The following is a 27,466-nucleotide window of genomic DNA, read 5'->3' as shown; positions in this document are numbered from 1 at the left end:
GAGCAATGGTCTGAAGTTACAGAGGGGGAGGTCTAGGTTGGATATTAGGAAAAACTATTTCCCCAGGAGGGTGGTGAAGCACTGGAATGTGTTTCCAAGAGAGGTGATGGAATCTCCCTCCCTGAGTTTTTTAAGTCCCGGCTTGACCTGGTCCTGGCTGGGATGATTTAGTTGGGGTTGGCCCTGTTTTAGGCAGGGGGTTGGAGTCGATGACCTCCTGAGGTCCCTTCTGGCCCGAGGAGTCCAGGATTCTATGAAAGCCGGGGCTGAGGGTTTTTACACCTGCCCTTGTCACTGTATAAGACCCCAAACTACAACGCCAGCAGCCGGTGTGACCTTCAGCCTGGTCCAGAGTGGAGCGCTGCGCAATCTCTTTTGCAGTTCCCGTGGGGCCACGTGTTCCTTGCCGGTCTGGCCATCCAGCTGGGCCGGCCGCCGCCGATCTCCCTGTCCGCGTAGCTGCGCCTCCCGGTGCCCGGCTGCGGTTCTGAGCCCTGAGTCTGAGCTCCACTTCTGTTGCCTTCCCTAGGGGGGGATGATTGCCCTGCTGCTCTCCATCCTGTGCCTGGTGATGATCCTCTACACCCGCCGGCGCTGGTGCAAGCGTCGCCGGGTGCCGCAGCCCCAGAAGAGCGCCAGCGCCGAGGCGGCCAACGAAATCCACTACATCCCCTCGGTGCTGATCGGGGGCCACGGGCGGGAAAGCCTGCGCAACGCCCGCGTGCAAGGCCACAACTCCAGCGGCACGCTCAGCATCCGCGAGACCCCCATCCTGGACGGCTACGAGTACGACATCACCGACCTGCGGCACCATCTGCAGCGCGAGTGCATGAACGGCGGCGAGGACTTCGCCAGCCAGGTCACCCGGACCTTGGACTCCCTGCAGGGCTGCAATGAGAAGCCGGGCATGGATCTCACTCCAGGTGCGGGGCAGGAGGGGGTCGAAGGGCTTTACCCTTCCGGCGCTTTGCTGTTCCTGTCCGCGGGGGCTTTAGCTCAGCCCTCGGACGGAGCCTGCGCCCTGCGTGTATTGCTGACGTTGGACTGCAGTGGGATACGTATGCACCCCCGTCCCCATGCGGGTGTGGTTCGGTCTCAGAGCTATTCGTCTGGGGTGCCCTTGCACGTGGGATGGCCGTGAGTGTGCAGCCCTGCCGTTCGCCTAGCCCAGCGGTGGCCAGCTGGTTTGGGATGAAGAGCCACAAATAGAGGGGAAGAGCCCCCGTGGGTAGAGTGCAAAGAGCCATGCTTTGTGTGTTTATTTTTATCTATCGAGGTGATGTATAAAAATCAGGGTATTGTAACGCCGACAGACCCAGGTTGCCAGCGCCAGGGATCGAACCTGCGATCATCAGGGCAAAAGCCCTGGGCTCTACTGCATGAGCTTAAGGCTAGCTGAGGCTGTAGAGCAGAGACTTCACTCACCCAATATGAGGTCTCAGTGCCTCTGGGTACTACATATAATCCACGGCGCAATGCCCTCCCCCCTCCTGTAGAGCCAGGCACGCCCAGTGGCCCCTGGTCTAACCCAACCCCCTCTCCTCTCCCACATACAGGCACCCCCCCACTCTAGCCCAATGCCCCTACCTCCAGGCAGCTCACCACTGCTGCCACCACAAGCTTCTACCACCAAGCTGTGGGGGTGTGTGCGCAGGGCGGGCGGGTGTCACGCCCAGCATGCTGATCAGAGGCTTTTGACAGCTCGAAGAGCCATGGGCAGACTGGCCACCCCTCTCCTAGTCACTGCCTGGGCTCCCCTGCGACCAGCAATGAGATAGTTGATGTCGAAATGGTCATCAGTAGTCTCCAGAGTTAACAACCGGTTGATACAAGCGGGGCCTCCTCTTGGACTACAAGACCTAGTGCCAACATGGGTGGGCCCTTGAGAAGGCTGTACAGCGGCTAGAGGGGGGTGGGTGGAATCTAAAGTGGATCCCCAGGAAGTCCAAGGATTTGGCTGCCCGGTTTGTGCAGTGAAATATCTTGTGCAGCTTTGAAAAGCTGAACCCCAGCCCTCAGGCTGGTCAGATCCCAGCTGTGACTGTGACTGGGTCAGGGCTACGTCAAGCATGAAGCTGGTCTCCCGACCCACTTATTGCTGTAGTGCCGGTGGGCCTTAATGCTCGTGGAAAATGGGGCTTTTCCGATGCCCAGCCCAAGAGGCAGTTTTTCTCACTGGGGCGGGGGAGAGTTTGAATCTTCCTCTCTCTCATCCCTGGCTCTTTCCAGCTGATTATGTCCCTTCCTGCAAGCTGCAGGCCAGCCAGGGATTTTTCTCCTTACCTGGTGGAGCTCACCCTGGCAGCAGTGAGGTGGGCAGCCATGCTGCTGGTTGGATTGGAGATGGCTCTCTCATTTGGAGTGAAAGAAACCTCAGCATCAGCGCCTACTCCCTGGTCCCCGTAGGGACCCTGGTCAGTTTTGGCCATCAAAGACATCACTCGTGCTCCCAGGGAAGGAGCCAGACCCTGAGAAATGAATTCTCTCCCCCTCCTCTTTTTAGTCTTTCCGCTGAAAGTTTTTGCCTTGAATTCTTCCCGCTCAGGAAGCGACAATGCCAAGCTGTCCCTGATGAACAAATACAAGGATAACATCATTGCTACCAGCCCTGTGGACTCCAACCACCAGCAGGCCACCCTGTTGCCCCACACCTCCAGTAGCCAGCGGAAGCGGATCAATAACAAAGCCCGAGGTACCATGTGGCTCTCTGGGGCGGAGGGAGGCCATGGGCGTTAGGGGCGTTCATCAGCCGAGCTCAGGCTTTGTTTGCACCAAGGGTTTTGCCTTCCCACAACAAGGGTCGTGCCTTCCCCAGAGCCAGCTTTGGTGATAGCTGTGGATGGAGCACCTGGGATTCCCTGGGCGGGTGTGTCGGCCCCAGTTTTTCCCCTTTCGCCCCCCGTCGGTTCGCTTGGTAAGCTCTTCAGAGCCACACCTGACGGTGTGTGAGTGTGTGTGTACAGCCCCTGGCGCAACGAGGCCCTGCGCGCCGGCACTACTGCAAGGCAATGAGAAGCAACGGGCGGCTATGCCGGGAGCAGGTGGGGAAGTGCAGTTTTGGAAGCGACCCTGTTATCTGTGCGTTGCAGCTGGCTCGGCATTTCTGAACCCCGAAGGAGACTCTGGGACGGAGGCTGACACCGACCCCCAACTGACGTTTTACACCGACCCCTCCCGGAGCAGGCGGCGCAGCCGAGGTGGGTGTGTGTGTGCAGGAGGTGGGGAGGGGCTGGAGGTTCCCAGTCCAAAGCGGATGTTTTGTTGGGCTGGGCCTGGGCTCTAGCAAGGGGCATTTTCGCGCTGCGGGACGGCGTCCCGGGTGAAGAGATGGAGAGCTAACGTAAGCACCCAGAGCCAAATCCTGCGCCTGCTGACGTCAGTCACAAAACTTTCATTGATAGCTCTTGGGCCGGGGCATTGGGGCCAACTGCCACCACGGCCCTGGGGGCGCAGTCGGAGGAGGGACTGGGTCCTGATGCTTGAAGGGGCGGGACCAAAGGCAAAAGGGGCGGGCCTTAAGGCAATCAGCCCCGCCCCCACCTCACCCGGCGTCAGAGCTGTGTGCAGAGAGTTGGAACGGCCTGGAGTAACTTCCCCTTTCCCCCCCACTCTTGTCGGTGGGCTTGGGACAGGGTTGGGCTGTCAGCGTGGCTCTCTGGTTGCAGTACCCCTCTACCAAAAGCCTTACAGCTCTGTCTCCTTCCACGTGAACACTGCCGCTGGGCGTGATTTGCCATTGAACGCGGGGTCAGCGATGAAAAGAAGCCAGGTCTGGAGGTGCTGGTGTGTAATTCCCAGCCAGTCGGCTGGCTGCACAGAGCTGTTGGGGAGATCTTGTCAGCTGAGGATGAAATACATGCAAATTTCACTGCTGGCCTCTCTCTGGATTTGTTGTATATTCATGAGGAGTGGGCTTCAAAGCCTGCCTGGTTAGCCCCTGTGCCTCCCTCTTTGGCGTCGTGCTGCTGTTTGTTTTAATAAAGCGGTCCCCGGCGCAAAGGGGAAGCCAGATGGAAAGACGATAAACGCACCGTTGCTCACCCACAAAGGGCCGTGTACAGAGAGAAGGCACCTGGGTCCGGCTTTAAAGAAGCGAGAGAAATGATTGTAAAAAAACCCACTTTTCTGTATCAAAGTAAAATGAGGCTGAACTGCTAACAGGTAGCATTGTCCCTAACTACAATAATGTGCTAGTTCCCTGTCACCGGCTGCTTCTCTCTTGGTAACTGTAGATTCTCTCGCTCTCTCCTTCTCCGCCCTGTCGTTAGCCTCGGCCGTGATGCTCACAGCCTGGCCTGCTGTTCTCTCTTTGGCTCGCCTGAACTTTCAAAATGAGCGCCCAGCCTTCCGCGCCCTTGCCAGGGTTCTTAGTCACGTTTGGTGTAGTCTAATGTCCATTGCGCATGGTTTGTCTTCTCCTTCCCTCCCCGTGCAGGAGAAGTGAGCAGTGCACTGTCTCTCGTTGTTTTGAGGTGCGGGAGGTGTGTGTCAGCTTTTGGGGTTTTCTCTGCACGTTTCTCTGTGTTTGTGGTGGAGGAGGCAGGTTGAAGCCTGGGCAGGTTTTCAGTGCTTTCTACTTCCTGGAGCAGGTCATTCATGTACTCAGTGCCAGTGTGTTTGAGGAGGGGACCCCTGTCTGTCCCTGAGCTTTATACAGCAGCTAGCTATCCTGGGTACCCAACCCCTGCAGTGCCTTGGAGATAAGGAAAGCCACCTTAAGCTTGCCTCGTAGTTTTCTGGGAAACCAAGGTGAAAAGTGGAGGACAGTTTTGGCATGCTCACGGTGGCTTGTGTTTCTGAGGTGTCTTTACTAGGAGAAGTTTCTTTAAAGTTCTCCACATCTATCACGCTGCTGTAGTCGTGCCGAGAGATGATGAAGGTGTGGAGAGTAGCTCATTGTCTGCCGGTATGGGATGGTGTCTCCCAGCCAATTGTAGATGTGTGTGTTGAACTGAAGAAGAGAGCACCAGGGCTGTGAACATCTTCTGAAGATCTCCTTTGCCCTGCTTGGGTGCATCTTCAGCCAGCCGTTCTTCCCCTAGGAGCTGATTTCCTGCAAGCCCTGGGCCATATTGGTGGCAGCGGTGTGGTCGTGTGTGGCTAAGCACCGTTAGAGCTGTGTGTCATCTGTGGATTGCTGTCATGTGTGCCACGTCATGTGGCCCATTCTCCACGTGTTTGTATGTGGCTCTTAAAAGGGCCCAGAGAGAGAACGGGTCCTGGTGGAAATTCGCAAGTGAGAGGTCTGGTGGCGGAGGCATGTCCGAGTCGCATGCGGCTGGCTGAGGCCAGGGCGGAGTGAGGGGCACGGTGATTGATAGAAGCCAAGCAATGTTTGGATCTGGAGCAGGGACAGTCTGTTGAAACTACCGGCAGTGGGGATGTTCCCAGCCCGGCAGCGAAGTGGAGTCGATGGGAGAGGCTGCTTCCTTTAGGAGCCTTGGGAGCCACCAGCGTGGGTCCTTGTCCATGCAGAGGCTAAACTCTGTTGAATGGCATGGAGCCTATCCCTGGACCTGTAGGTAGTTGCTGCTGATGACTCAGCTCACTCTCTGGCTCGGAGTGACTCCCCAGGCATAAGCAGACTCAGAGGTATCACGGGGGCAGTTCCCCTTCATGTCTCACTGGGTGTGTCCCTGCGGGAAGAGCCCAGACCTTGCCCATGCACCGCTCAGGAACCCTGCCACCTCTCTCAGGGGGGCCAGAGAATCTCATTGTTCCCCCTGTCAAATGCTGTGGAGCGGGCCAGGAGGGTGAGGATGGATCTCTACCTTCTGCCTGTTGACAGCACCTCAACCTCTATAGGCAACACATTCCAGTGCTTCACCACCCTCCTGGTGAAATGGTGTTTCCTAACAGCCAGCCTGCACCTCCCCCTCTGTAACTTCAGACCATTGCTCCTTGTTCTGCCATCCATCACCACTGAAAACAGTCTCTCTGCCTCTTTCTTAGAGCCCCCTTTCAGGAAGTTGAAGGCTGCTATTAAATCACCCCTCACTCTTCTCTTCTGCGAATTAAATAAGCCCAAATCTCTCAGCCTCTCCCCATGTGCTCCAGCCCCTTAATCATTTGTGTTGCTCTCACTGAACCCTCTCCAGTGCATCCGCATCCTGTCGATGCCCCGGTGGGGCAAAACTGGACACAATAGTCCAGATGTGGCCTCACCAGTGCCGAGTAGCAGGGAGTAATAACTTCTCTAGATCTGCTGGAAATGCTTCTCCTAATGCACCCCAATATTCCATTCACCTTCTTGGCTACAAGGGCACACTGGTGACTCATATCCAGCCTCTCATCCACTGTAATCCCCAGGTCCTTTTCTGCTGCACTGCTACTTAGCCAGTCGGTCCCCAGCCTGTCTCAATGCTTGGGATTCTTCCGTCTTAAGTGCCGGACTCTGCACTTTTCCTTGTTGAACCTCATCAGGTATAAGAGATTGATCCAACCTGTTCTTAAATATTTCCACGGATGGAAATTCTACATCCGCTCTAGGCAATTTATTCCAGTCTTCCTTTCACTGAATACACAGGCAGGTCTCTCTCGACTCCGTTAATTAGCTGATGAGCTCTGGCATCAGGTAAAGTTCTAGACTGAATCTTCCATCAGGTGCCTTGGTGATGGTCATGAAGGCCTCATAGCTTCCCCTGGTGTGTGCCTGTTCATCTTCTCCAGATTCACCTCTAGTTTGTAACCATTTAAAAATGCAGCAGGTGAAATTCAGAGCAGGAATCAATTGAGGCTGATCCCTTTGATAAGGCGTCCCGCCTGACACAGTCTTTTGCCTTTCGGAGACAGGCGAACTCAGCACCAAGCGAGATTTTGCAGTGCCTGGGTGCTTCAGGGCAGAGATTAAAAGCCCTGGACATCAAAGACCTCACAGCACCTATTCGCGGTGTACAGAATCCAAGCCATAAAGAAAAGCAAATTGATCACTCTCTTTCTCTTCTTTTGACTGAATACTCAGCTGTATACCTCTGAGGTGCTGGCAGATAAAGGCACTGACAGCGGTCTGTAGAACTCACTGATGCACACAACGGTGTTTGGAAAGACTCTGGATGTGCACTAAGATACAGACTGCTGATGAGGCAAGGAATGATCCTCCATAAGCACACGGTGGGCCAAACTCTGCTCTCTGCTGTGTATACGTCCAAAGTGGCTTCGCTGAACGAACTCATTTGAGCTGCTCTGGATTTCTGGGGCCCAAGAGGAGCACAGAATTTGGGCCAGGGCACTTTTCGGAAGAGGTTTTCTAATTTTTTTTGGCAGGGGATTGGGGGGGTGGGGAGAAGAGTGATCTCCCAAAATAGCTCCTCCGCTCGCTGTAGGGCAGTGTGCTGGTTTTCCATCCTTCTGCAGTGCTCATCCCAAGAGTGGCTGCCTTTGGGGGATAAGATGACGGTCTGGGGTTTGGTCTGCGGAGTACGTTGCCGGGGGGAGGCACTCGGGGGGGTTTCTGTGCTGTGAACCTAACCCAGCTGGTTCCTCCCTCAATATGGGACCTGGGGCTCTTAGCAAGGCAGCATCTTGGGAGCCATAAGTGCCTGGAACCCTTGGAAAGATTCTGAGGTCTGTTGTAGCTTTGGGTTTTGTTGAGCTACCCTCCTCGCGACCCAGACTCGCCTCTTCTACTGCCAGGGCATCGCGGTAGCTCTGAGTGATAGGGGGTCAGAAGCTGCAGGATTAGCTGGTACCCCTGGGGCTGCTGCTGTTGAGCGGGTGCTTGAGAGAGGGACGGCTCAACCAGCTTTCCCAGCCCCGATTTTAACGCTGTGTGGAGTGCCATGGGCCTGCAGGTTATGGGTTAACAACGGAGAGCGTGGCTGCTTGCGGGAGCCATTGCAGGGCAAAGCCACTCGGATACCACAAAGCCACGAAAGCACCCTCAACCAGACAGAGAGTAATGCACACTCCCTGGATTGTGACCCCTTTGCGCCTTGAAGGTGAGGGGTGGGTTGTGAGGTCAGGGCTCCCCGGGGCAATTGAGCCCTCCAGGGTATTCTTTGCTTGGCTCCGTGGGAGCGGGGGAGCTAGGGGCTCCTTGGCCCATGTTCCAGAGGCCGGTGCTGCAGTGGGGCTGATGTCTCGGCCGTCCGTGTCTTTGTCGGCTGCCGTTTCAGTGGGCTCGCCGAGAAGTCCCGTCAACAAGACCACTCTGACCCTCATCAGCGTCACTAGCTGCGTGATCAGCCTGGCGTGCTCTTCCCACGTGAGCTGCCCGCTCGTCGTCAAGATCACCCTGCACGTCCCGGAGCACCTCATTGCCGACGGTGAGCGTGGCCCCGTTCCCAGAGCAGCTCCTCCCCCAAGCTTAGGCTGGAGGAGCTGCCAATTGCAGCTGGTGATGCCAATTGCAGCTGGTGATGATTGAGTGTGGCCTGTGGGTGCTTGTAACTGGCTCCAGGGAGCCGGGGCGGGGGCTTGTTTCGGGGAAGGTCTGCGTCCTGCTCTTCCCAACCTGTGTTTCTCTGGCAGGGAGCCGCTTTATCTTGCTGGAGGGCAGCCAACTGGACGCCAGCGACTGGCTGAACCCGGCCCAGGTCGTGCTGTTCTCCCAGCAGAACTCCAGTGGGCCCTGGGTGCTGGACCTCTGCGCCCGACGGCTGCTGGACCCATGCGAACACCAGTGCGACCCGGAAACCGGTAGGGAGGCTCGGTGGGGAGGCCAGGGTAACTTCCCTCTCCAGGCTCGGATGGGCCCTGGGGGTCTGTCAGCCAGGCCGGAGGTCAGCTGCATGGCAGCAGACTCAGCCATGTACAGGCCAGTGCAGTGAGTGCCAGGCACTGGCCAGGGGGTTGTGGTCACAGCCCCCGACACAGTCCTGTTGGCCTGCTGGTGTGGTGGCCATTTTGAGCACCCTGCTGGGACTTGCCGGCCCAGGTCAGAAAAGGGTTTGATGATTTGCATATTCAGATTAGATCCCTGATTTGTCCCCTGGTGATTAGTTACTGCCAGGGATCCCTTCTTTCCCCATAGCACTTGTGAAGGAGGGGCTGAGATGACGCAGAGAGAGGAGCAGCTGGGACCTCATGGAGATCCCGACCATCATGGTAGGGGCGGGGCCTATAACAGCTCCTCCCCCACGCTGCAGGCCCCACCCCTGAGCAACACCACCAGGAGGATTATGGGGGGCCTGGCGCTGTGGCAGCAGGGGGTCTCTCCTGCCATTCACCAGGCAGGTGCCGGCAGCCAGAGAGGCATGGTAGGGCGCTCTGGTTCCTGCCACTGTGCAGAAGCTGAGCACAGAGGGCAGCTTTGCCCAACTCCTCAGGAGTATTTAGGTGCCTAACACCCATTTGTTTCACCTAAATACCTTCAGAATTGTGAGGTTTTTTTCAGAGCAGCTCAGCAGCCTCTGGAAACCTGTACTTGCTGTCGATGTTCAGCAGCTTTCCAGGCCAACCTGCTTGTTGGGGTGTCTCAGGACAGTAACACTGGATTTACGCCAAGGTTGCATCCCGGGCAAGCTCTGCATAAATCGAATTTTGCATAAATTGGGGGAGTTGGGGGAGCAGGCAGCTGGGGGAAATGAGGGGGCAGCCACAGGGCCCCTGGCCTCTCCCAGCTGGGGGCGGCACACAACTTCTTGCGCTGCGGTTTTCGGGATAACCGGCGCTGCAAGCAGCTGTCTGTTGGGGCAGCCTGATTTGCAGCTGCTACCCTTGGCAGGAGTGGCTGCTGCTCCTGACAGGAGCAGGAAACCCCTCCTGTCGGGGCGGCAGTCGCATTAACCCGAGACGTATGCGACTTGATTCCGCGTATCTCGAGGGCTTACGGTTCAGGTTTAGGTGTCTAACTTTAGTTGCCTATTTTTAGAAGGCTTGGGTGAATATTCCCACAGTGACGGTAACATAGCCGCATGAGAGAGATTTTGTGAGGCATAAATGCACAAGCCATTTAAACCCCAGTGATACATACGCTGCCTAATAATTGTTCAGTGGGAATGTTATTTCTGAATCTTCTTGACTCTTGGTAGCTGAAATTTTCCATTTTTCCATTGTCCCATGAGGTGAGATTAAAAAGATGGGGCCTTTTGTGTTTAGAAGAGAAGAGACTGAGGGGGGATACAACAGACGTCTAGAAAATCATGACTGGTGTTGGGAAAATAAATAAGGAAAATGTATTTGCTTGTTCCTCCAACACATGAATGAGGGGCCACCAAATGAAATTAGTAGGTAACAGGTTTAAAACAAATAAAAGGAAGCATTACTTCACGCAACCCACAGTCAGCCTGTGGAGCTCGTTGCCAGAGGATGTTGTGAAAACCAGGGCTTTAAAAGGGTCTATATCCCACTTCCTGATACACCCTGGACTCCTATTAGCTGGGTTCCTCCTGAACACGATTCGACCATTGGTCTACCTAGTCTAGTAGCTGGTCTCCAGCAGTGGCCAATACAATTTTATTCTCCCTTCCTCCCTTCCTAGGTGAGTGCCTTTGCTATGAGGGTTACATGAAGGACCCAGTGCACAAGCATCTCTGTATCCGGAACGAATGGGGCACGAACCAGGGGTAAGTCTGCTGACCCCCAACAGCAAAACGTTCTCCTGACCTTATGAACGTTCTCTGTTGGGACAACCCCATGGTGGGTCATCAGTGGGGTTGAACTGCGCGCTGGCGTTCCCTCAATTTTTTTTTCTATCCATGGGTGGATTATATTTTATTTGCACCAAGGCATGCATGGATGTGCATCCCCAGTAGAAACACACACTGCCCACTGGGGGCGCTCTGTTCATCATCTGGGCGGCACCTGAATCTTTCTGGGGCAGCAGCCCAACCTTTTATCTTACGGGGAACACTGACATGTGCCCCTGGATCTAAAAGCAAGCGTCTCTACTGCTTGCACTTAATGGGATCTGGCAACCAGAATGTTCGAAGAGGCTTACTTGGCCAGCATGTTACTTTCTTTTGGTGCAGACTCTTGGCACGTGCATTTACTGGGAAACGAGGGGCTTTCAAAAGGACAAAACCTGCCAGAGAAAGGCGGTGGGTTTTTCTGACTGTATATCTACACTTACAGCAGTGTCAATGCTCTGGAGGTTGATCTTCTGGGGTTTGATTTAGCAGGTCTAGTAAGGACCTGCTAATCAAACACTGAGGGCCCCCCACCATCAACCCTGGTACTCTTGGCAGTCATGAGGCGTAAGGGAAGTCAATGGGAGAGTTTCTGCAGTCGACATCCTGCAATGGCAGAGAAGGTCGACCTAAGGTACGTTGCCTTCAGCTGCGCTATTTTGCTAGCAGGAGTTGCTTATCTTTGGCCAGGGGTCAGCAACCAAAATCGCAAGAAGAGCCAATTTTTCCAATTCAGCAAAAAACTCAATAATTCAAGAGCTGCAATGCATGTGACTACAAGATGGTGCTTAATGTTGTCAAACCGTAATTTGGGTAACCCCGATTTTAAGCACAGCGCACACGCAGTGATTTGTAATGTGATACATGTTAACTCCAGGACGTTCACAAACTTCCTACACATTCTATTTCGTCACATTTTATGTGTGTGGTTGTACCACTGTCTTTCCCACTTTCACTCCCAAACCTTCTCTCTCTCTGGAGGACACTAGGGGAGGTGTCCGATGTTTTGAGATCACGTATCGTTTGTATTTAGACAGGAATTGTTCATTTTTGGAGTTTTAGACGTTCACCGCTTATTGAAAATAACCAGGGGAGGTTTTTTGTTTTTCTTTTTTTTTTTCACTTTGCAGTTGTAGCACTGGAGCCACAAAGAGGTTCTTAAAACCAACGAGAAGTTCTGTGGCACCTGATAGACTAACAGATTTTTTGGAGCATTGGCTTTCATGGGCAAAGACGAAGCGGGTCTTTGCTCACAAAAACTTATGCTCCAAAACATCTGTTAGTCTATCAGGTGCCACAAGATTTCTCGTTGTTTTTGCAGATACTAACTAACGTGGCTACCCATCTGATACTTGAAAGAAGTCCTTAAAGAGGTGCAGGTTGCAGACTCCTGTGTTAGGTTGACTTTCTTCCCTAGTGTAGATCTGGCCTGAGCGAGTCAGAGAATTAGACCATGTCTACATTACGAGATAAATTTGATTTTTAATAAATTCAATTTTAACCTCATTCTGATGAATTCAAATTTGTGTCCACAAACCTTCTTGAATTTGACCCATCATTTTTCCTTGTCGAGTTTCCGCATTGCCATTGCTGTATGCAAGTTTGACAGCGTGAGCAGTGCGTTGTGGGTACGTTTCTCACAGTGCCTTAGCCCTGGTTGCTTGTGGGTGTTTCATGTTAGAATCCCAGAATGCAAAGCACTGTCCCAGTGGGTACAGAACAGCCATCGTGCAGAGTATTTGGAGTTCTACCCAGCACTGGCTGCGGAATGCGTTGCGTGAAATCTTCCTGGAAGTTGGTTCGGAGAAGATTAATATCAAGGTCTGTGTAGTTGACAGGATGCTGGATTTCAGCTCTGCTGCAAAGGCCTCGGGGTTCTGGAGTAGAGCAGGGTAGAAATACGGCACATGAAAAAGGAGAAGGCGGGTGATGTTTAATTAAATGTGAAAATGAATAACCCAGTCTGTACAGAACTCCTTCTGCTGTTCATTTTTGGTTTCCATTCACTGGGCCAGATCCTCCGGAGGTGCCAGTTGAGCCAACCTGAAGATCTGTGTTTCATGCCACCTGTTTGTTTTCAGCATACCGTGGAGCTTTGTGCTTCTGGCAGATAGCTGCACCGTGGAAGGCGTCAGCCGGCGAGGGGACAGCTCGCAGCCTGCAAAGGGAGGGAGGCAGTTGGGGAGTGCGAGAGAAGCACGTTAGCAGGGTATTTTTGCAACAGCGGACAAGATTGATACTGAGATGATCATCGGTCATTTTCAGCTGAGATTAACGGAATTGGTCAACCCCTTTGGAAATCCTATTATCTGCCAACCACATGTCTCTGGCTTGTTCCAAGGGGGACGGGGCAGTTCTGTCTTGACTTAGGGTACACCTAACTACCTGGGAGACTGACCCGGTCAGGGTCAATCGTCCAGGGTTCGATTTTGTGCATCTAGTGGGGGTGGGTGAAATCAAACTCTGAGTCGACAGTTGACCCCTGTACCCCTCCTCCTCGCGAAGAGCGAAGGAGCTCAACAGCAGAGTTTCTCCTGTCCATCTCCCGCAGTGAGGACAGCCAGGTAAAGCAGTTGTAAATAAGTCGATTCCAGCTGTGCAGTTGCTGTAGCTGGAATTGCATATCTACGATCCACCTGAAGGTCTAGTGTAGACCCGCCCTTAATTAATGTATTCACTTAACTGAAATAATCAGCAGCCAATCAGATCCAGCGACAGCATCGTGCATTTCAGTCCAGCCTGGTTTCACTCTAGCAAGCTGGGAAGCATTGCTTTTGCAAGTGAGTTCTGGGGACCGAGGCGCACTGCTAAATGGGCTCAGAACAGACTGGCGAGCCGAGGCTCTGTGCTGCTAGCTGAGGGCCAACCGCAGGGAGCTGCCGAGCACTGCCCGGTTCCCGCCTCCAGGGTTCGCCCCGTCGATTAATTAACAGTGGATGATTCTACTCGTGGCTCTAATGGCCATGGTATGTGACTTCATTGCCTCCTGGTGGACGTCTGCCTAGGGAGAAGCTATAGTGGTACTTACTGGGTTGGTTCTCTTCTTAGCTCAAGCGGCACATGTTGTGTGCTTCTGAAGGGTCTGAGTTCTGTCCTTAATGCTGCGAGATGTCAGGAGCCATACTGAGTGGCACTGGGATATCTGTGAGGTCCCAGGTGACCATGGGTTAGGTACAGCGTAGTGGGTATATTTCAGAGTTACCCAGGGAGACAGCTCTGCAGCATCTCTCTCTGCTGCCATGGCTACAAGCCCATCCTCCTGTCTCCAGTGCAGCCCTCTGGAAGAGGGGCGGATAAGCATATGCATTCTGTTGGCAGATGCTGCATGGGTTTGAACACCAGGGGAAGAGAGATTGCATAGAGAGGGAGCTGGAGAAATTCAAATCCTGGCTAAGAAATAAGATAATGAGCTGCAGCCCAGGAAAATGCAAACTAATGAATCAGAGGGAAAACAGCCCTGCAGATCTGCATGGAGAAAGCATAGCAGCAGTGCCAAGAGATGCGTGCTTTGTAGTACCTCGGAGTGGTGGGAGCCTGGTGTGGGCATCTCAGAGGAGCGCTGGACAGCAGAATTGCCAGTGTAGGATGAACGTTGCCTAAGTGTGCTGGAAATGGGTCGGGTTAGCCAGCTGATGGCTGTGTTGAGGGGGGGAAGAATGAGACAGATGCCGTTTGCTTCCTGTCTTAGTACTTAACTGCCCAACGCTGAAATTGTTTGGCTTTTCAGCCAAAAAAAAAAAAATAAAGGACAGAAAAATCTCGTGGCTATGAAAAGTCAGAATTTTCCAAACATATTTATCATCTACATGTTCAATGGGACTCCCTCCCCCATCCTCCCTAGTTTTGATGCGTGACTGGGGGAGATTGGAAATAGATGTTTGGGTCTCAGGTCCAGGTCCTCATCAGTAACGTAACTCAATCAGAGTCAACCAGCTGAAGCTCTGGCCCTGTACGTCTTGGTTCTTTTCTTCTCTGTGAAAACAAAAGGTTAGGCTTTCTAAACACACTGCATTTTCAGTTGGCTACATGGAAATACATGCGTCTGGGAAAAAAGACTATAGGCCAGGCTTACCAGGGTGGAAGACTCTATGCTGGGAAGCAGTGACTCTGAAAACCTGTTGTGGTGGCTAATCAGCTGCATGTAAGCTCCCAGGCAAAGCTCCTCCCTAACGCCGTCCTTGGGTGCATGAATAGGGAATCTAGAGGAGCAGAGAAGTTACTTTGTCTCTGTATTTGGCCCTGGTGCAACCGTTGCTGGACTCTTGTGTCGAGTCCTGGGTCCTCACAATTCATGAAGGACATGGATAAATTAGAGAGGGGTCAGAGAAAGGCCTAATATGTTGCAAATGCAAAGTACTCCGCTTTCAGTCACATGCACCTGCAATGGGCTTGAACTGTAGCAAGGGAGATGGAGGTTGGACATTAGGAAACACTTTCCAGCTCTCAGGGTGGTTAAGTACTGGAATGAATTACCTAGGGACGTTGTGGACTTTCTGTCATGGGAGAGTCTTAAGAGCAGGTTAGATAAAAGCCTGTGAGGGATGGTTCAGATAATGCAGGTGACTGGAGAGGATGACCTCTTGAGGTCCCTTCCAGTCCTATGATTCTGCGATTAAAGGTTTCTAGACCTTATTTCCCTTTGTGTTCCCCTGCATGCATTTTCAGACTAGAACGACACATTAAGATCATAAGAACAACCGTACTGGGTCCATCTAGCCCAGCATCCTGTCTTTCAACAGTGCCCACTGCCAGGTGCCGCAGATGGAGTGAACAGAACAGATAACCATCAAGTGGTCCTTCTGTCACCCATTTCCAGCCTCTGATAAACAGAGGCTAGGGACACCTTTCCTACCTATCCTGGCTAATAATCTTCGATGGACCTCACCTCCATGAATTTATCTAATTCTTTTTTGAACCCTGTTAAAGGCCTCGTCTTCACAACATCCTGTGGCAAGGAGTTCCACAGGTTGACTGTGCACTGTGTGACCTCCAGCATAACACAGGCCGGAGAATCTAACTCAGTAATTCCTGAATCAAGTCCATAGCTTCTGTTTGAGCTAGAGCATCTCCTTTAGAAAGACATCCACTCTTGACATAGCTTATTTCCTTCCATGGTGTCATGCCATAAAAAGAGATAAAGAGAAGAGGACCAGTTAGTAGTACCCACTTCACTAAGCCTCAGAACGTCCAAGGGTTGGGATAGGGCCCTACCAAATTCATGGCCATGAAAAATGTGTCATACAGACCATGAAATATGGTTTCTCCCCATTGAATCCTCTACTAATCCTATGCTTTTATCCTATACTAAACTGATTTTCTGGGGGAGACTAGAGCTTCTCAGACTGGGGGGCCTGATCCAGTAGGTAGTTACAGGATTATTTTGGGTGCGTGGGGGGATCATATCATCACCCTTACCTGTGTGCTGCCTTCAGTGGCGAGCGGCAGCTGCTGAGTTGGATCCCACCTCTGAAAGCAGTGCCCGGCCAGCAGCAGCACAGAAGTAAAGGGTGGCAGTGCCATATCGTGGCACTCTTACTGCAGCAGGGGGCAGCTGTGCCTTCAAAGCTGGGCCGCTGCTCAGCAGCTGCTGCCGTCCCGCTGCCCAGCTCTGAAGGGGGACACTGCTGCCTGCGGTAGCGCAAAGGAAGTGGGGCAGTACCGCCCCCGACCACAGTAACATTGCAAGGCCCCACAACTCCCGTTTGGGTCAGGACCTCTGCCATTACAGCACCCTGCAGTTCCCGGGGTAAATAGCTGAAACCATGAAATTTACAATTCTAAAACGCCTCGGGCCGTGACATGGAGCGCAGCCGTTCGAAAGAGGTGCGTGCCACAGGCCGTCAGACTTGTCCCGACTAGGGACGCACGTCTCGCTTTATAGTAAGGCTCCAGTTCAGTGCCAGGAGTGTCTGGTGACAGGATCCCGCTTCCCCCGGCCCTCTGCGTGCTCCGCTGACCGATCGGCCGCTCTGAAACCTGACCCTCTCCTTTCTCCAGCCCTGAGGGCCCCACACTGATGCCCTGAGGTCTCCCTGACTCTGCTGTTTTCCCCTGTTCCTGTCTGCGGCTCCCCACCCGCCCCGCAGCAGACTCTCTCCATGTGCTTTGCAACGCTTCCTGTGGGAGCTCTCCCGTCCCACCTCTCTTGGTAGAGGACGAGTCTGTTTCCCCTCCAGCCGTTGTGGCTTCTTTCCCTGTCCCTTTACCACCTAACAGCACGTGCGTCTCTCTCTCCTTCACGCGACTTACATCCTTACACCTTTTCTGGCTGGGATCCCTTCGTTACCTTTGCACCTTGAGGAACCTTCCTCCCTCATAAGGGCTTCCCCCCCAGCCTCCTTCCTTGTTCCTTCTCCTGGGTGGGAATTTCGTGACGCGTGGGATGTGGGGCAGGGCGAGGTCTCCCAGTCAGAGCTGGGTGTCCGTGATGGAGACAGCGGCAGGCTCTGGAGAAGTGACAGTTGGACTCTGCTCGGGGCTGCGGGGCTGGGCCAAACTGCCTGAGCCGAGTGACGGTTTTGAGGGGGCTGTGCGTCCCTGACAGCCTCGCTGCAGTGACCGCCCTGGCACTGGGTGTCCTGTCGGGCAGGAATTCCACCGCTGCCTCCCGCTGAGCTCTGCTCTCCAGCCAGCCCGGGGCCTCCCTGCTTTGTGGGGCCGCTGGTCAGGAGGCCTGATACCGTCCACGTGCTGACTGGGGAACCGGGCTCAAGCCACCAAACCAATCCCTGGTGGGCTGCCAAGCACCTCTGTGAGGGCAGTGACTGTGAACGGTTCCTGACGCGGCTGGGATTCCGACGAGCAGCTGGGTGCTGGTGAGTTGCTCCGCCTGTCATTACCAGCCGGCGAGGTTTCACCAGGCGTTCCTGTCAGCTCACTTCCACCTTGTTGTGCCTGCTTGTCCACCCTGCTTGGAGCCCTGAACAAGTCCCCAGGAATCTGGAGCAGCTGACGAAGCCTCTGGGCAGGATCTGCCAGAGACACTGTCTGTTCTGTCTTCCCTTCCCCTCCTTCCTGCTGATTGCACTCTGCCTGCTCAGACCTTGTCATCGTGGTTCTGCCTGCAAATGTGATCACCCTCTTGTTAGCCCCACTCCTCCTGCCGTTGCCTCGCTGGGGCTCCTTCACACCCTCTCCTCCTGAAACTCCTTGGCTGAGGTTTCCCTTCCCTTCTCGCCTCACATTGCCGCTTGTCTTCTCACGGGTGACATCAGGGCCGGTCGAGCGGTCCCAGGTGAAAGGGGTCAGGAGCTCAGAGCGAGGCGGGAACCCCAGAGTTCTCCTCAGAGAACCGAACCAAGTCTAGAACCAACCAACCAGATCTAGAACCAAGTGACTTGAATGTGGTGGGATCAGAATCAAAGCGAACTGGCTTGGCTTAGCCTGAGGCAGACTGACTGACCTGAGGTTGTGTGGAGAGGGTCCTGCCTGTTACTGATCCATTTTGGGTAGGCAGACGCTGGAATCTAGCCCTCTCTGGCTGGGTTACAATGTTCTATTTCTGTCGTCTGGCCCAGTCTCCCACTGTGTTTTTGACTCAAGTTGTCTCCGTTCCGAGGTGCGTAATCCAGCTCCCTGTGCCAGGTGCTCGTGTGCTGAGGAGACACCTCTCTGTGCAAGAGACACTTGGTTTTCAGTGGTGGTTTTTGCACTCCTCCATCCCTGGACAGGCATAAGGTCCTAAAGTTGTGTGTGTGGGTCTGGACCTCCTCATGACACTCGTCCCGCTGGTATCGGAGCCCATCTAAGAGGCCCCAGAGAAGCTCCCATGGGGCCCTCCTGGCTCAGAAAGTTGGTGGCTATGGCAGAGACTCTCGCTGAAGAGGTTTGCGTGTGTACAAGGGGAACGTCGTGTGACAAGGGCACTGAATGTCCTGCTCCCCTTTGGCTGTGGCAGGGGCTGGGGCATTCTCTCCTCCTCCCAGCATCCCTTGTTGGCCAATGCAAATGGGGGTATCCATTCAATAACTCTGCCCTCCACCCAGCACGATGAGAGCCGAATCCCATATCTGACAAGAAGTGCACAAAACATGCCTTGTGAGGAAAGGCAGAAGGAACTGGGTGTGGTTGGTGTGGAGAAGGATGTGGTAAATCTTCCATCATGCCAAAGGGGGTTATAAAGATACCCGTGATCAGTTATTCCTTACATCCACTATGGGCAGGAGAAGCCGTAACGAGGCGTGGGAGCTGGCTGTCTTTAGCTGTGTGCGCTTGCAAAACCCACTGATGCTATAATTGAGCCTAAATTTTATCCACTCTTAATATGGTGCTGGTGTTTGCTTCTGAGACGACGACCATCAGGGGCCTGCAGTGAATTCCCAGGCAGACTCTGGAATTTCCCTTAATTGGCCCTGAATTTAAAATCCATCATTTGAAGCACGGGGAAGTTTTAATAGGAGGGGCAGATCCTTTTTCACGAAGTTATTAACGATTGGCTTTCCAATAGTCCTGCATGGGGCAGACACCTAATCAGAGACTGTCCCTGCCCGGCAGACCTTCCAGAAGAGCCCGCGTGGACAAGCAGCAGAAGGGGTAATAAAAGGTGAAGTGACTTGCCCAAGGTCATGCAGCAGGATAGTGGCACAGCCAGGACGAGACACTCCATCTCCCGAGTCCTGTTTCTTGATTGCAAGGACATTGCACCCAGCTGTTGGAAGTACCAGAGCCTAAAGCTCTGCAACACCGGCTGATCCAGACTTGCAGGAATTTCTCCTTGGCAGATCTGCAGACGCATTTTAATAGTAGTTTGCCCTAGGAGGGTTGCTGAGGTTTTGTTAGGGGAGGATGATTTTTTTTGGTTAGTTAGCAAAACTTTGCTTCTCTTGTCTAATTACACTGCTGTAAGATTTGCCATGGAAGCCCCATCCTTGGCAGGGTGCCCTCTTTCAAGTCATTAGTCTTCTCAGTGGGAAGAGAAGATCATCAAAGACTTGGTTTCCCAGCAACTCCTGCTGTGCCGTTATGCGCCAGAGGATTGCAGAGAGAGCGTAGTAAGTCTCCTGTTCTCTTCCCTGGCCCTGAGCAGAAATGCCTTTGAACCGGAGTCGAGAGAGAGAGCAGCTGAAGCTGTTTCCAAACTCTTTTTGATTCTTTCATTTTAAATACCAATTTAGTGATTAAGCTGAACGAGGAACCGCTGCAGGCGCATGGGGAAGGGAGAGTGGCTAAAGAAAGAGAGGGTGGATGTTTGAGAACAGGAGGGGGTTCACTCCAGGTCCGTGTAAGGGGGAGCTTGTTCTCTGCTGCTTATGTGACCCTGGTTTAGGTTGTGTTGAGTGGTGCCAATGTAACACATGATCAGCCACCCCTCCCCATGAGGCACGGTAATTACTTAAGGGGGCAGCTTCCCATCCACTCATGCCAAGGAGACAACCCATGAGCAAGGACCCATTAAAATGTAACTGGTCTAAACTCTTAGCTGCATCTACACAGCCCTCTCCCTTTCGGAAGGGGCATGGTAATGAGCAAAGGGGAATATTCAAATGAGGCATGGATTTAAATATCTCACCCTTCATTTGCATAGTCCCATGAGATTTTGCTTCCAGAAGGGTCCTTTCCGGAAGCTACAGAGGCGTAGAAAGCATCTTCATTTGAGAAATAAGGGGGCTTTTGGAAAGAGGGTTCCTTCTGAAGGACCCTGTCTACATGGCTCTCTAGCTTCCTGTAGGGGCTCTTCCAGAAGCGAAACTATGCAAATGAGGGGCAAGATGTTTAAATCCATGCCTCATTTGAATATTCCCCTTTGCTCATTAACATGCCCTTCCAAAGGGAGGAGGCTGTGTAGATGCAGCCTTAGAGTGTGTCTATGCAGCAGCCTTAGTCTGAAATTAGCTATTCCAGAAGAGCTATTCCGAAATAACGCCACTACACACACAAACGCTTTTTGAAACAGTGCTCAGCTCGGCTCCTGGTCCCTGCCTGTCCGGTTCCTCTGCAGCCTCTGGAGGATTTCTCTGTAGCCCTTTTTGTCCTCAGGGCCTGGTCCGCTCCATCACAGTTATTAAACCTGATCTGGCGTGTGTTGTTTTTCTTTTCTTTGACGCCGTCTGCATAGATGCAGGCTGTCATGCTGTTGCTTATTTTCATCTCAAATTGGTCAATCCTTAACAATTGCTTCAATTCCATACCGAGCCTCACGGATCAGGGGAACCTGCTTTGTACATGTCTTCCGAAAAGGATGTTAAAAAATACAACATTTTGAACTTTCTGTATTTAGTGGGGCTTGCCAGAGCCCAAATGTAGCGTCCAAATCGGAAAATAATCATGCATTTTGAAACCTACCGTTGAGCTCTCCAGGCGTTCTTGGACTTGGAGTCGTTCATATTCAAATCTTTTGGGTTTATATATCTAATTGGTTGGATTTCTTTTATGACGATCAGAACGTTGACTCAGTCACTTGCTGTCCATAGTAACATCTAATTTTTACCATCTAATGAAGTTCAGCTTGGAACGTTGTTGATCAGTAGCAATGAGCTAATAAGTGCAGCCTACATTTTTGGTGCCCAACAGTGACCCATGTCCTCTTAATGCAGACCTATGTTTTTAACATGATCCTGTTCTATTAAAAATATGTTTCCTCAAGCTGAGCAAATACTGTAATCTTACAACCCTTTGATCGTTTGCTTTTGCACATTGTTCTTCAGCCCAAGCACATCTCAGACTTCACCATTTCAAAGCAATCTGTTGTCTGCTGTTTGTTTATCCTTGCAATCTGTCTTTACGACTTGAGATGCATTTTTAATTAGAGCCACTTTGGTTCTTCCACGGCATGTTAACACTTGCATTTGGGAAGCGCCGTTTTGATTACTCCTGCTACTTGCATGGGACATCATCTTCATGCAACAACTTTGGTCTGATTTAAATCACACATATACCCAGCAGCGCTGACAGCTGCTGCAGGCCCGGGGGCAAAATGAGGGGGGCACTGGCCCCCTACTCCCCCCGGAAGGGGCAGTGCCAAGGCTGGAAGGGGCGGGGCTTATGACCGTCAGCCATGGTCCCTCCCCCACCCCAGAGCGGTGGCAGAGAGCACTGCAGTGTTTCAGTGGGGGGCAGCTGCCCCCTTTGCCCCACCTGTTGGCAAAAATAATTCTGGCCTGACTTATCCCACTAATAGCTTTTCAGATTCACACCCCTTCCGTTTTATTATGTAGGTCTGTAACATACTGGTCTTGCCTGGCAGCTCAGCTGTGCGCCTTTCCCAAGTGACATTTATTCATGGATCGAAGGAGGTTTGAAATACCCCGATGGCTTTGGGTTGGTCTGCATGCTGATTAATGCGGACCTGTGTCACGTCACCCATGTAGACACATTCTGCCAGGGCAAAGTGAGGGTGGTTTGGAAAGTTACTCTGGTCTCCGACTGGTGGCATCCTGCACCCCTGTGGTGGTGGTTTGACTAACCTATTGATGGGCAGGTTGGCCTCCGACCAGTTAACAAAGCTCCCCGACCCTTGCTCTTGGGCCTTTGAGCTTGGCGCTCTGGGAAGATTTTGTGTTCTTGTGGCATCAGGGCAGGGAACTTTCCTGTCCTTTCTCTGATGCAGAGCAGGCTCGATCACCAGTTTCCTCTCCAGATCGACACTTTAAGACAGGCCAGCCCCTCAGCTCTCCCGGAGTTTATTCCAGGAATTTATTTGGAGTTTTATGTTAACAGACTTATTGCTCTGCCTAGATTGAGTCGTGATGTCACATGCTTTCACGTCCACTGAGGATGTCTCTCGTTGGCTGTCGAGCAAGTTCTACTACTTTCTCCCTCTCCCTGCTGGTAGCTTACGAAAAGTTCATTTGTTGGAACGGGGCCAGGAGGCCAACAGACCCCCGCCGGGTTGAAGACTTTTGCCTCTGAACCTGGTCACATCCAAAGTGATTGAGTGGTGTCCCACCATTGGCATGGCAACTTCCTGGCCTCAGAGGCCAGAAAGGTCTCTTCCAGCACAGGCCTGTCTGGGCATCTTGCATTTTCCGGCATTGCTTCCGGAGGGCTGTCCCCTTGTCTACTGACGTTTGTTGACTGCTGGGTGCTCCAAACACACAGGTAAAATAAGCCTGGCTCGTTGCTTGTGACATCCACTATCTGTGATGCCAATTGTTAGGCAGCACAGGAGAAGAACAACATATCACCATCCTCTCCTCTCCCGTCCTGCATCTGTGCTCTCTCTGCTCGGGGAGTGCAGTTTGGACTTTTCCCCTCGCTTACTTTGCTGTGGACGTCTCTGCTTGCACAGGAAATGAGTCTCTGGCCGGTGCTGGTGTGCGAGGCTGTGCCCCGGTAGGCTGAGCTGTAGAGTTAGCTGCAAATGGCGTGGCTGTGCAGGACGGGCGGAAAGAGGGCTGCGGTGAACAGAATTACTGGAGAGTGACCTCGCCAGCCCCAGGAGAGTTACGCCAGTGCGGAGCAAGGCAGGTGGGCAGGGCAGACAGACAGGAGTGGCAGATGTCAGCAGCCAAGCCTGGGGTATGGGCAGATGGGCACAGCTCGTGCTTTCGATGCGTGGCGGGGGGCGTAGAAGATGGCGTCTGCCCCAGTGCTAGGCGAGGCTGGCAGGCATAACACATGGCACCGTCGGCCGGAGCAGGCAAGGCAGGCGTCTCCGAGTTCAAACCACAGGTTGCTGAGCCTTGCCTGGCCTTGCCGTCGTTGGGAGAGGAAGCTGCCTAGACACGGGAGGGGCTGAGATGCTGAGGCTCGCGGGAGGGGCCTGAGCAGCCGTGATCTTTGTTCCTGAGTGGGAAGCATCTAGTTCCTGAATCCTAGCGTTCCCGTTCTCAGTCGGGAAGAGCCAGGTTGGCTCGTAGCTTCACGGCCGTGCCCAGGACTGCCCAGCCTCTCTCTGCGGATCAGTGCGTGCAGGCTTTATCTGTCGCAGGCTAGCACTGGGAGCCAGGGCTGCTGCTAGGCCCATATCCAGCCCGGGGCAGGTGAGCACGAGGCACTGGCTCAGCCCCTCAGGAGGGGCAGCAAGCAGCGAGCGAAGCCATTCCCCGTCTCTGTCCTGCCAGGAGCACCCTGAGCTGGGGCTCGGATGGAAGGGCTGCCTGAGGACAGACCTGAGCTGCGTGAGGTGGGCAGGCCGCGGAGGTTCCACAGGCTCCTGCAGCGTGTGAGAGATGGGCCCGGAATCAGCAAGTCCTTGGCAGCTCCTTCGCCCCAGTGCCCGTGCGCCTCACCCCGTCCCAAGGGCTCAGCTGGCGTAAGAAGATGGAGACGTAGCTCTTCCTGCTCCACCCTCTATTCCTCCTCCTTCCCTTTCTCCTCCTCCTTTTCCTTCCCGCCGCACCGCATCTCCCTCCCAGCACTTTCCCCGCTGCTGGTCTTTCCACTTTGTGTTTTTCTCTTAAGCCGCCTCGGCCCGTCCCCCGCCGCGCGCCTCGGCTGGGCGGGAGTGAAGGACAGCCAGATGAAAAGCCTCTCCGACTTTCAGACCTGCCACGCACTGAACATCCTCGCTCCCCCGGCCCCGCCACGGGCATCCCAGGGAGAAAGGGGCTGCATTAGCATTGTGAAGAGAAAGCTGGCTGGGAAGGGTAGCCAGGGGAGGGGGAGCGAAGCAGAGAGCCAAGTCACAGGCAGGGAGAGGTTGGCCCAGGCAGCACAGGAGAGGCAAAGGCCTTGCAAGAAGCATGGAGGCAGATCTCGATGGTGCTCATTGGGCTGGTGGGAAGTTGCTGGACCTGGTCAGCTCCCCTTGCAGCTGGTCTTCCGGGGTTTGCTCACATCGCCCTTTCCTAGTGCCAGCCAAGGTGCAGCCACGACTGCCTATCTCGCGGCATGCTGTGTTCCTGCTGGCGGGGGCTGTGAGCGCCAGGCCAAAGAGAGGCCGTGTGGGTGGGGCAGCACAAGGGGTCCAGGCCTCCCATTGGTGGGGCTCCCCCGGACTGGTGACTTGGCGGGTGGGTTTGCGGCCAGTGTTCCTTCTGCTCTTCTCCGTCCATTTGCAGAATAATTCTGTGCACCGAGGCACATACGAATGTGCACCACCTTTTAGAAATGAAAACTCTAGCCACAGGGACACTGTTAATCAGCTGGGCAGCATTTGACTCTCCCCAGAGTGGGCACACTGGCTGCAGCCCCCCTTTGTCTCGGCCCGGCTCCCCCTTTGTCTCGGTTTGCCGAGGAATGGTAGGGTCAGACCTGCGTGGCCCCATGTCCCACGTTGGCACTTGAAGCATTGGGCGCTATGCACACAGTTCAGCTCCAGTGCCCTGTCCTGGGCCACGTGAGATGACTCCATTCTGAGTAGAGTGGCCAGGCTCTTTTTAAAATGGCTGTTTGCAGAGCTTAACCCAGAGCTTACCCTGTTGCAACTGAATATTCCTCGACCCCTGCTAACCAGCCGGCTTCTGGGTGCCTTCTCCATACCTTTTCCTCCTGCAAAGCCCTGGTCCTTCCTCCAGGATCCTTATCACTAGCATGTTCCTTGAACTCCCTCTCCTGTCCGTCCTGTGTCCCCTTCACCCCATCCTGGAACTTGGGCTGGTAGGAGAGAGAAGAGGTCAGAACACAGAGCATGCAGGGCGAAGCTCACTGGAGGTAAAGCAAGTTGCATGGAACAATCAATCCTGGGAGACGTGCTCTGAGGTAGCGTAGGGATGGAGAGGCCCTTTCTGCTTTCAAGCACAGTTAATCCAGTTTGATCTGACGCTGAGCGGAGTCTGATCGACCCTCGCTTCCTTGGCGAGCTCCAAAGACCGCGCAGCTGGAATCCTCGCCGAGAGCAACAAAGACGTAGCAGGGAGGAGCTGGCGGCCAGGGAAGGAGAGGGACGTTAAGGGGAGCGAAACATGGCAGCAAACCTAGGGGAGGTAAAAGACAATGGCTGCAAAGGTGAGGGGCGCCCAGAGGGATGAAATCCCCTCCAGGACTTAGTTCTAAAGCCAAAAGAAAAGCGAGCCTGGCTGTGGGGGGCCCTCATTGAGCACTGTCAGCACAGTCCAGGCAGCACCAAAGTCCTTAAGAACGGTGGCGTGCCCCTCCAGCTGCTCAAGAGCATCCCCACCAGGCTTCTCTGTCCTCCTCTGAGCGGCACCGCAGCGGCGCCGGCCGAGTGCAGGAGCAGGGACAGCACCCCCCTCTCCGATCCCAGCCCACTGAATCAGCGGGAGCTTTCTGAGGTCGGTGACGGGGCAGGAGGAGGTCGGTGATGCCCATTTGGCACTCGGGTGTGCCGTGGCCTCTTCTGGAAGTAGCTGCGTTGAGCTCAGTGGTGTTGAATGCTGGCCTGGCTGGGGAGCTGGCCCCCAACTTGGCCTGTGCTTTCCAGTCGTCCTCCCTTGCGCTACATGTCATGTCAGTGGGTAGCCCGGCACGTGGCAGCCCTTGTAGTCCGTGGAAGCATGGAGATGATGGGTGTGGCACTCAGAGCAGTCAAGAAGAAGGAAGACCTGTTGATGAATGAATTCACCAGGGTCAGCGTTTTCCCAGGAGCTTCTGGGAGCGTGGTGCCCATCGTTCGCTAAATTGCATGGGACCTGAGCACTCACCCCATAGGTTCCCTTGGAAGTCCCAGCTCTCCCTCTTATTTACAACTGTTGATTGCATTGGGGTGCTCAAACTTCTTCAGTTTTTGCAGAGTTGGCCTCATCTCAATAGAGAGAGTCACTAGGACCTTCTCCTCCGGTTGCAAGGGTGTGGTTCCCCTCGTTCTCCCCGTTCACCATCCCAAGTAATCCCTCTGGAAAAGCCAGTAAATGACAGGAACTGGCAAAGCAGCATTAGAAAACTATTTATCAGGTTGCTGGCCAGTGTTACATGAACAACCGTGTTCGTGAGCCCTTGGTGGGAGGCCTCAACGGCGTTGAAAGACTCAATAAGTCTCAGGATGCAGAATGACCTTTGTATCCCTTGAGGTGGCCGTACTTAGGCGTGGCAGAATTCTGGGTTTTTCAGAAGTAATTTTGCGGGATAATTCTGTTTTATTTTAAATACTCCCTCCCCCACCAATTTTCAGTGATTTTAATTTTTTCTCACAGTTTTGCAAACTCTCTGGGTTTCAGGCGTTTTTCGCTTGGTATCCATTTCAGTTTCCTCAGCGATCAGGAATTTTAGGGCACGTCAGACTGTAGTTATTGAAGGAGAGAAGACACTGAGGTTCCCGAGACAAAAGCTTTGTAACCATTAAAACACAGACTGTAGGCATCACTTGTCAATATATACAAAGCATATCAAACTCTAAGACGTTCATGCCCCACGAGTGCCGGAGTGGCCTTATTGGGCCAGGGAGTGCTTGCAGCAGCTGTCGCAGCAGTGAAGACCAGCAGCCTGTCTTCCCCAAGATCCGGGTTAAAGAAAAGAATGGCCAAGTTAAGAACATAAGAACGATCACACTGGGTCAGGCCACAGGTCCATCAAGCCCAGTATCCTGTCTTCTGACAGTGGCCAATGCCAGGTGCCCCAGAGGGAATGAACAGAACAGGGAATCATCAAGTGATCAGTTCCCTGTCACCCATGCCCAGCTTCTTGCAAACAGAGGCTAGGGACACTGTCCATGCGCATCCCGGCTAATAGCCATTGATGGACCTATAGTTCTTTTTTAAACTCTGCTATAGTCTTGGTCTTCACAACATCCTTCGGCAAGGAGTTCCACAGGTTAACTGTGCCTTGGATGAAAAAATATTTCCTATTGTTTGTTTTAAACCTGCTGCCTATTAATTTCATTTGGTGACCCCTAGTTCTTCTGTTGTGAGAAAGGATAAATAACAATTCCCTATTTATTTTCTCCACACCAGTCATGGTTTTTATATACCTTGATCATATCCCCCTTTATTCGTCTTTTTCCCAAGCTAAAATGCGGCGGTCTTATGAATCTTTCCTCATCCATACCCTTCATCATTTTGGTTGCCCTTTTCGGAACCTTTTCCAATTCCAATAGATCTTTTTTGAGATGGGGCGATCACATC

General features: G+C 53.3%; 1 protein-coding gene across 1 annotated transcript in view; it reads left to right on the top strand.

Moving 5' to 3' along the window:
* ASTN1 (astrotactin 1) overlaps nt 1-27,466 on the top strand; it is a 150,023-nt gene that overhangs the window by 67,819 nt on the left and 54,738 nt on the right. The window contains exons 3-8 of the mRNA XM_075002662.1: nt 530-923; nt 2,519-2,692; nt 3,090-3,197; nt 8,115-8,264; nt 8,470-8,637; nt 10,421-10,505. Of these exons, the coding sequence (XP_074858763.1) occupies nt 530-923; nt 2,519-2,692; nt 3,090-3,197; nt 8,115-8,264; nt 8,470-8,637; nt 10,421-10,505 (1,079 nt within the window). The remainder of the gene's footprint in view (nt 1-529; nt 924-2,518; nt 2,693-3,089; nt 3,198-8,114; nt 8,265-8,469; nt 8,638-10,420; nt 10,506-27,466) is intronic.

The sequence above is a fragment of the Carettochelys insculpta genome, chromosome 9, assembly GCF_033958435.1.
Source record: "Carettochelys insculpta isolate YL-2023 chromosome 9, ASM3395843v1, whole genome shotgun sequence".
NCBI lineage: Eukaryota > Metazoa > Chordata > Testudines > Carettochelyidae > Carettochelys > Carettochelys insculpta.
Note: the sequence above shows the minus strand (reverse complement) of the source record. Positions and strands in the feature narration are given on the sequence as shown.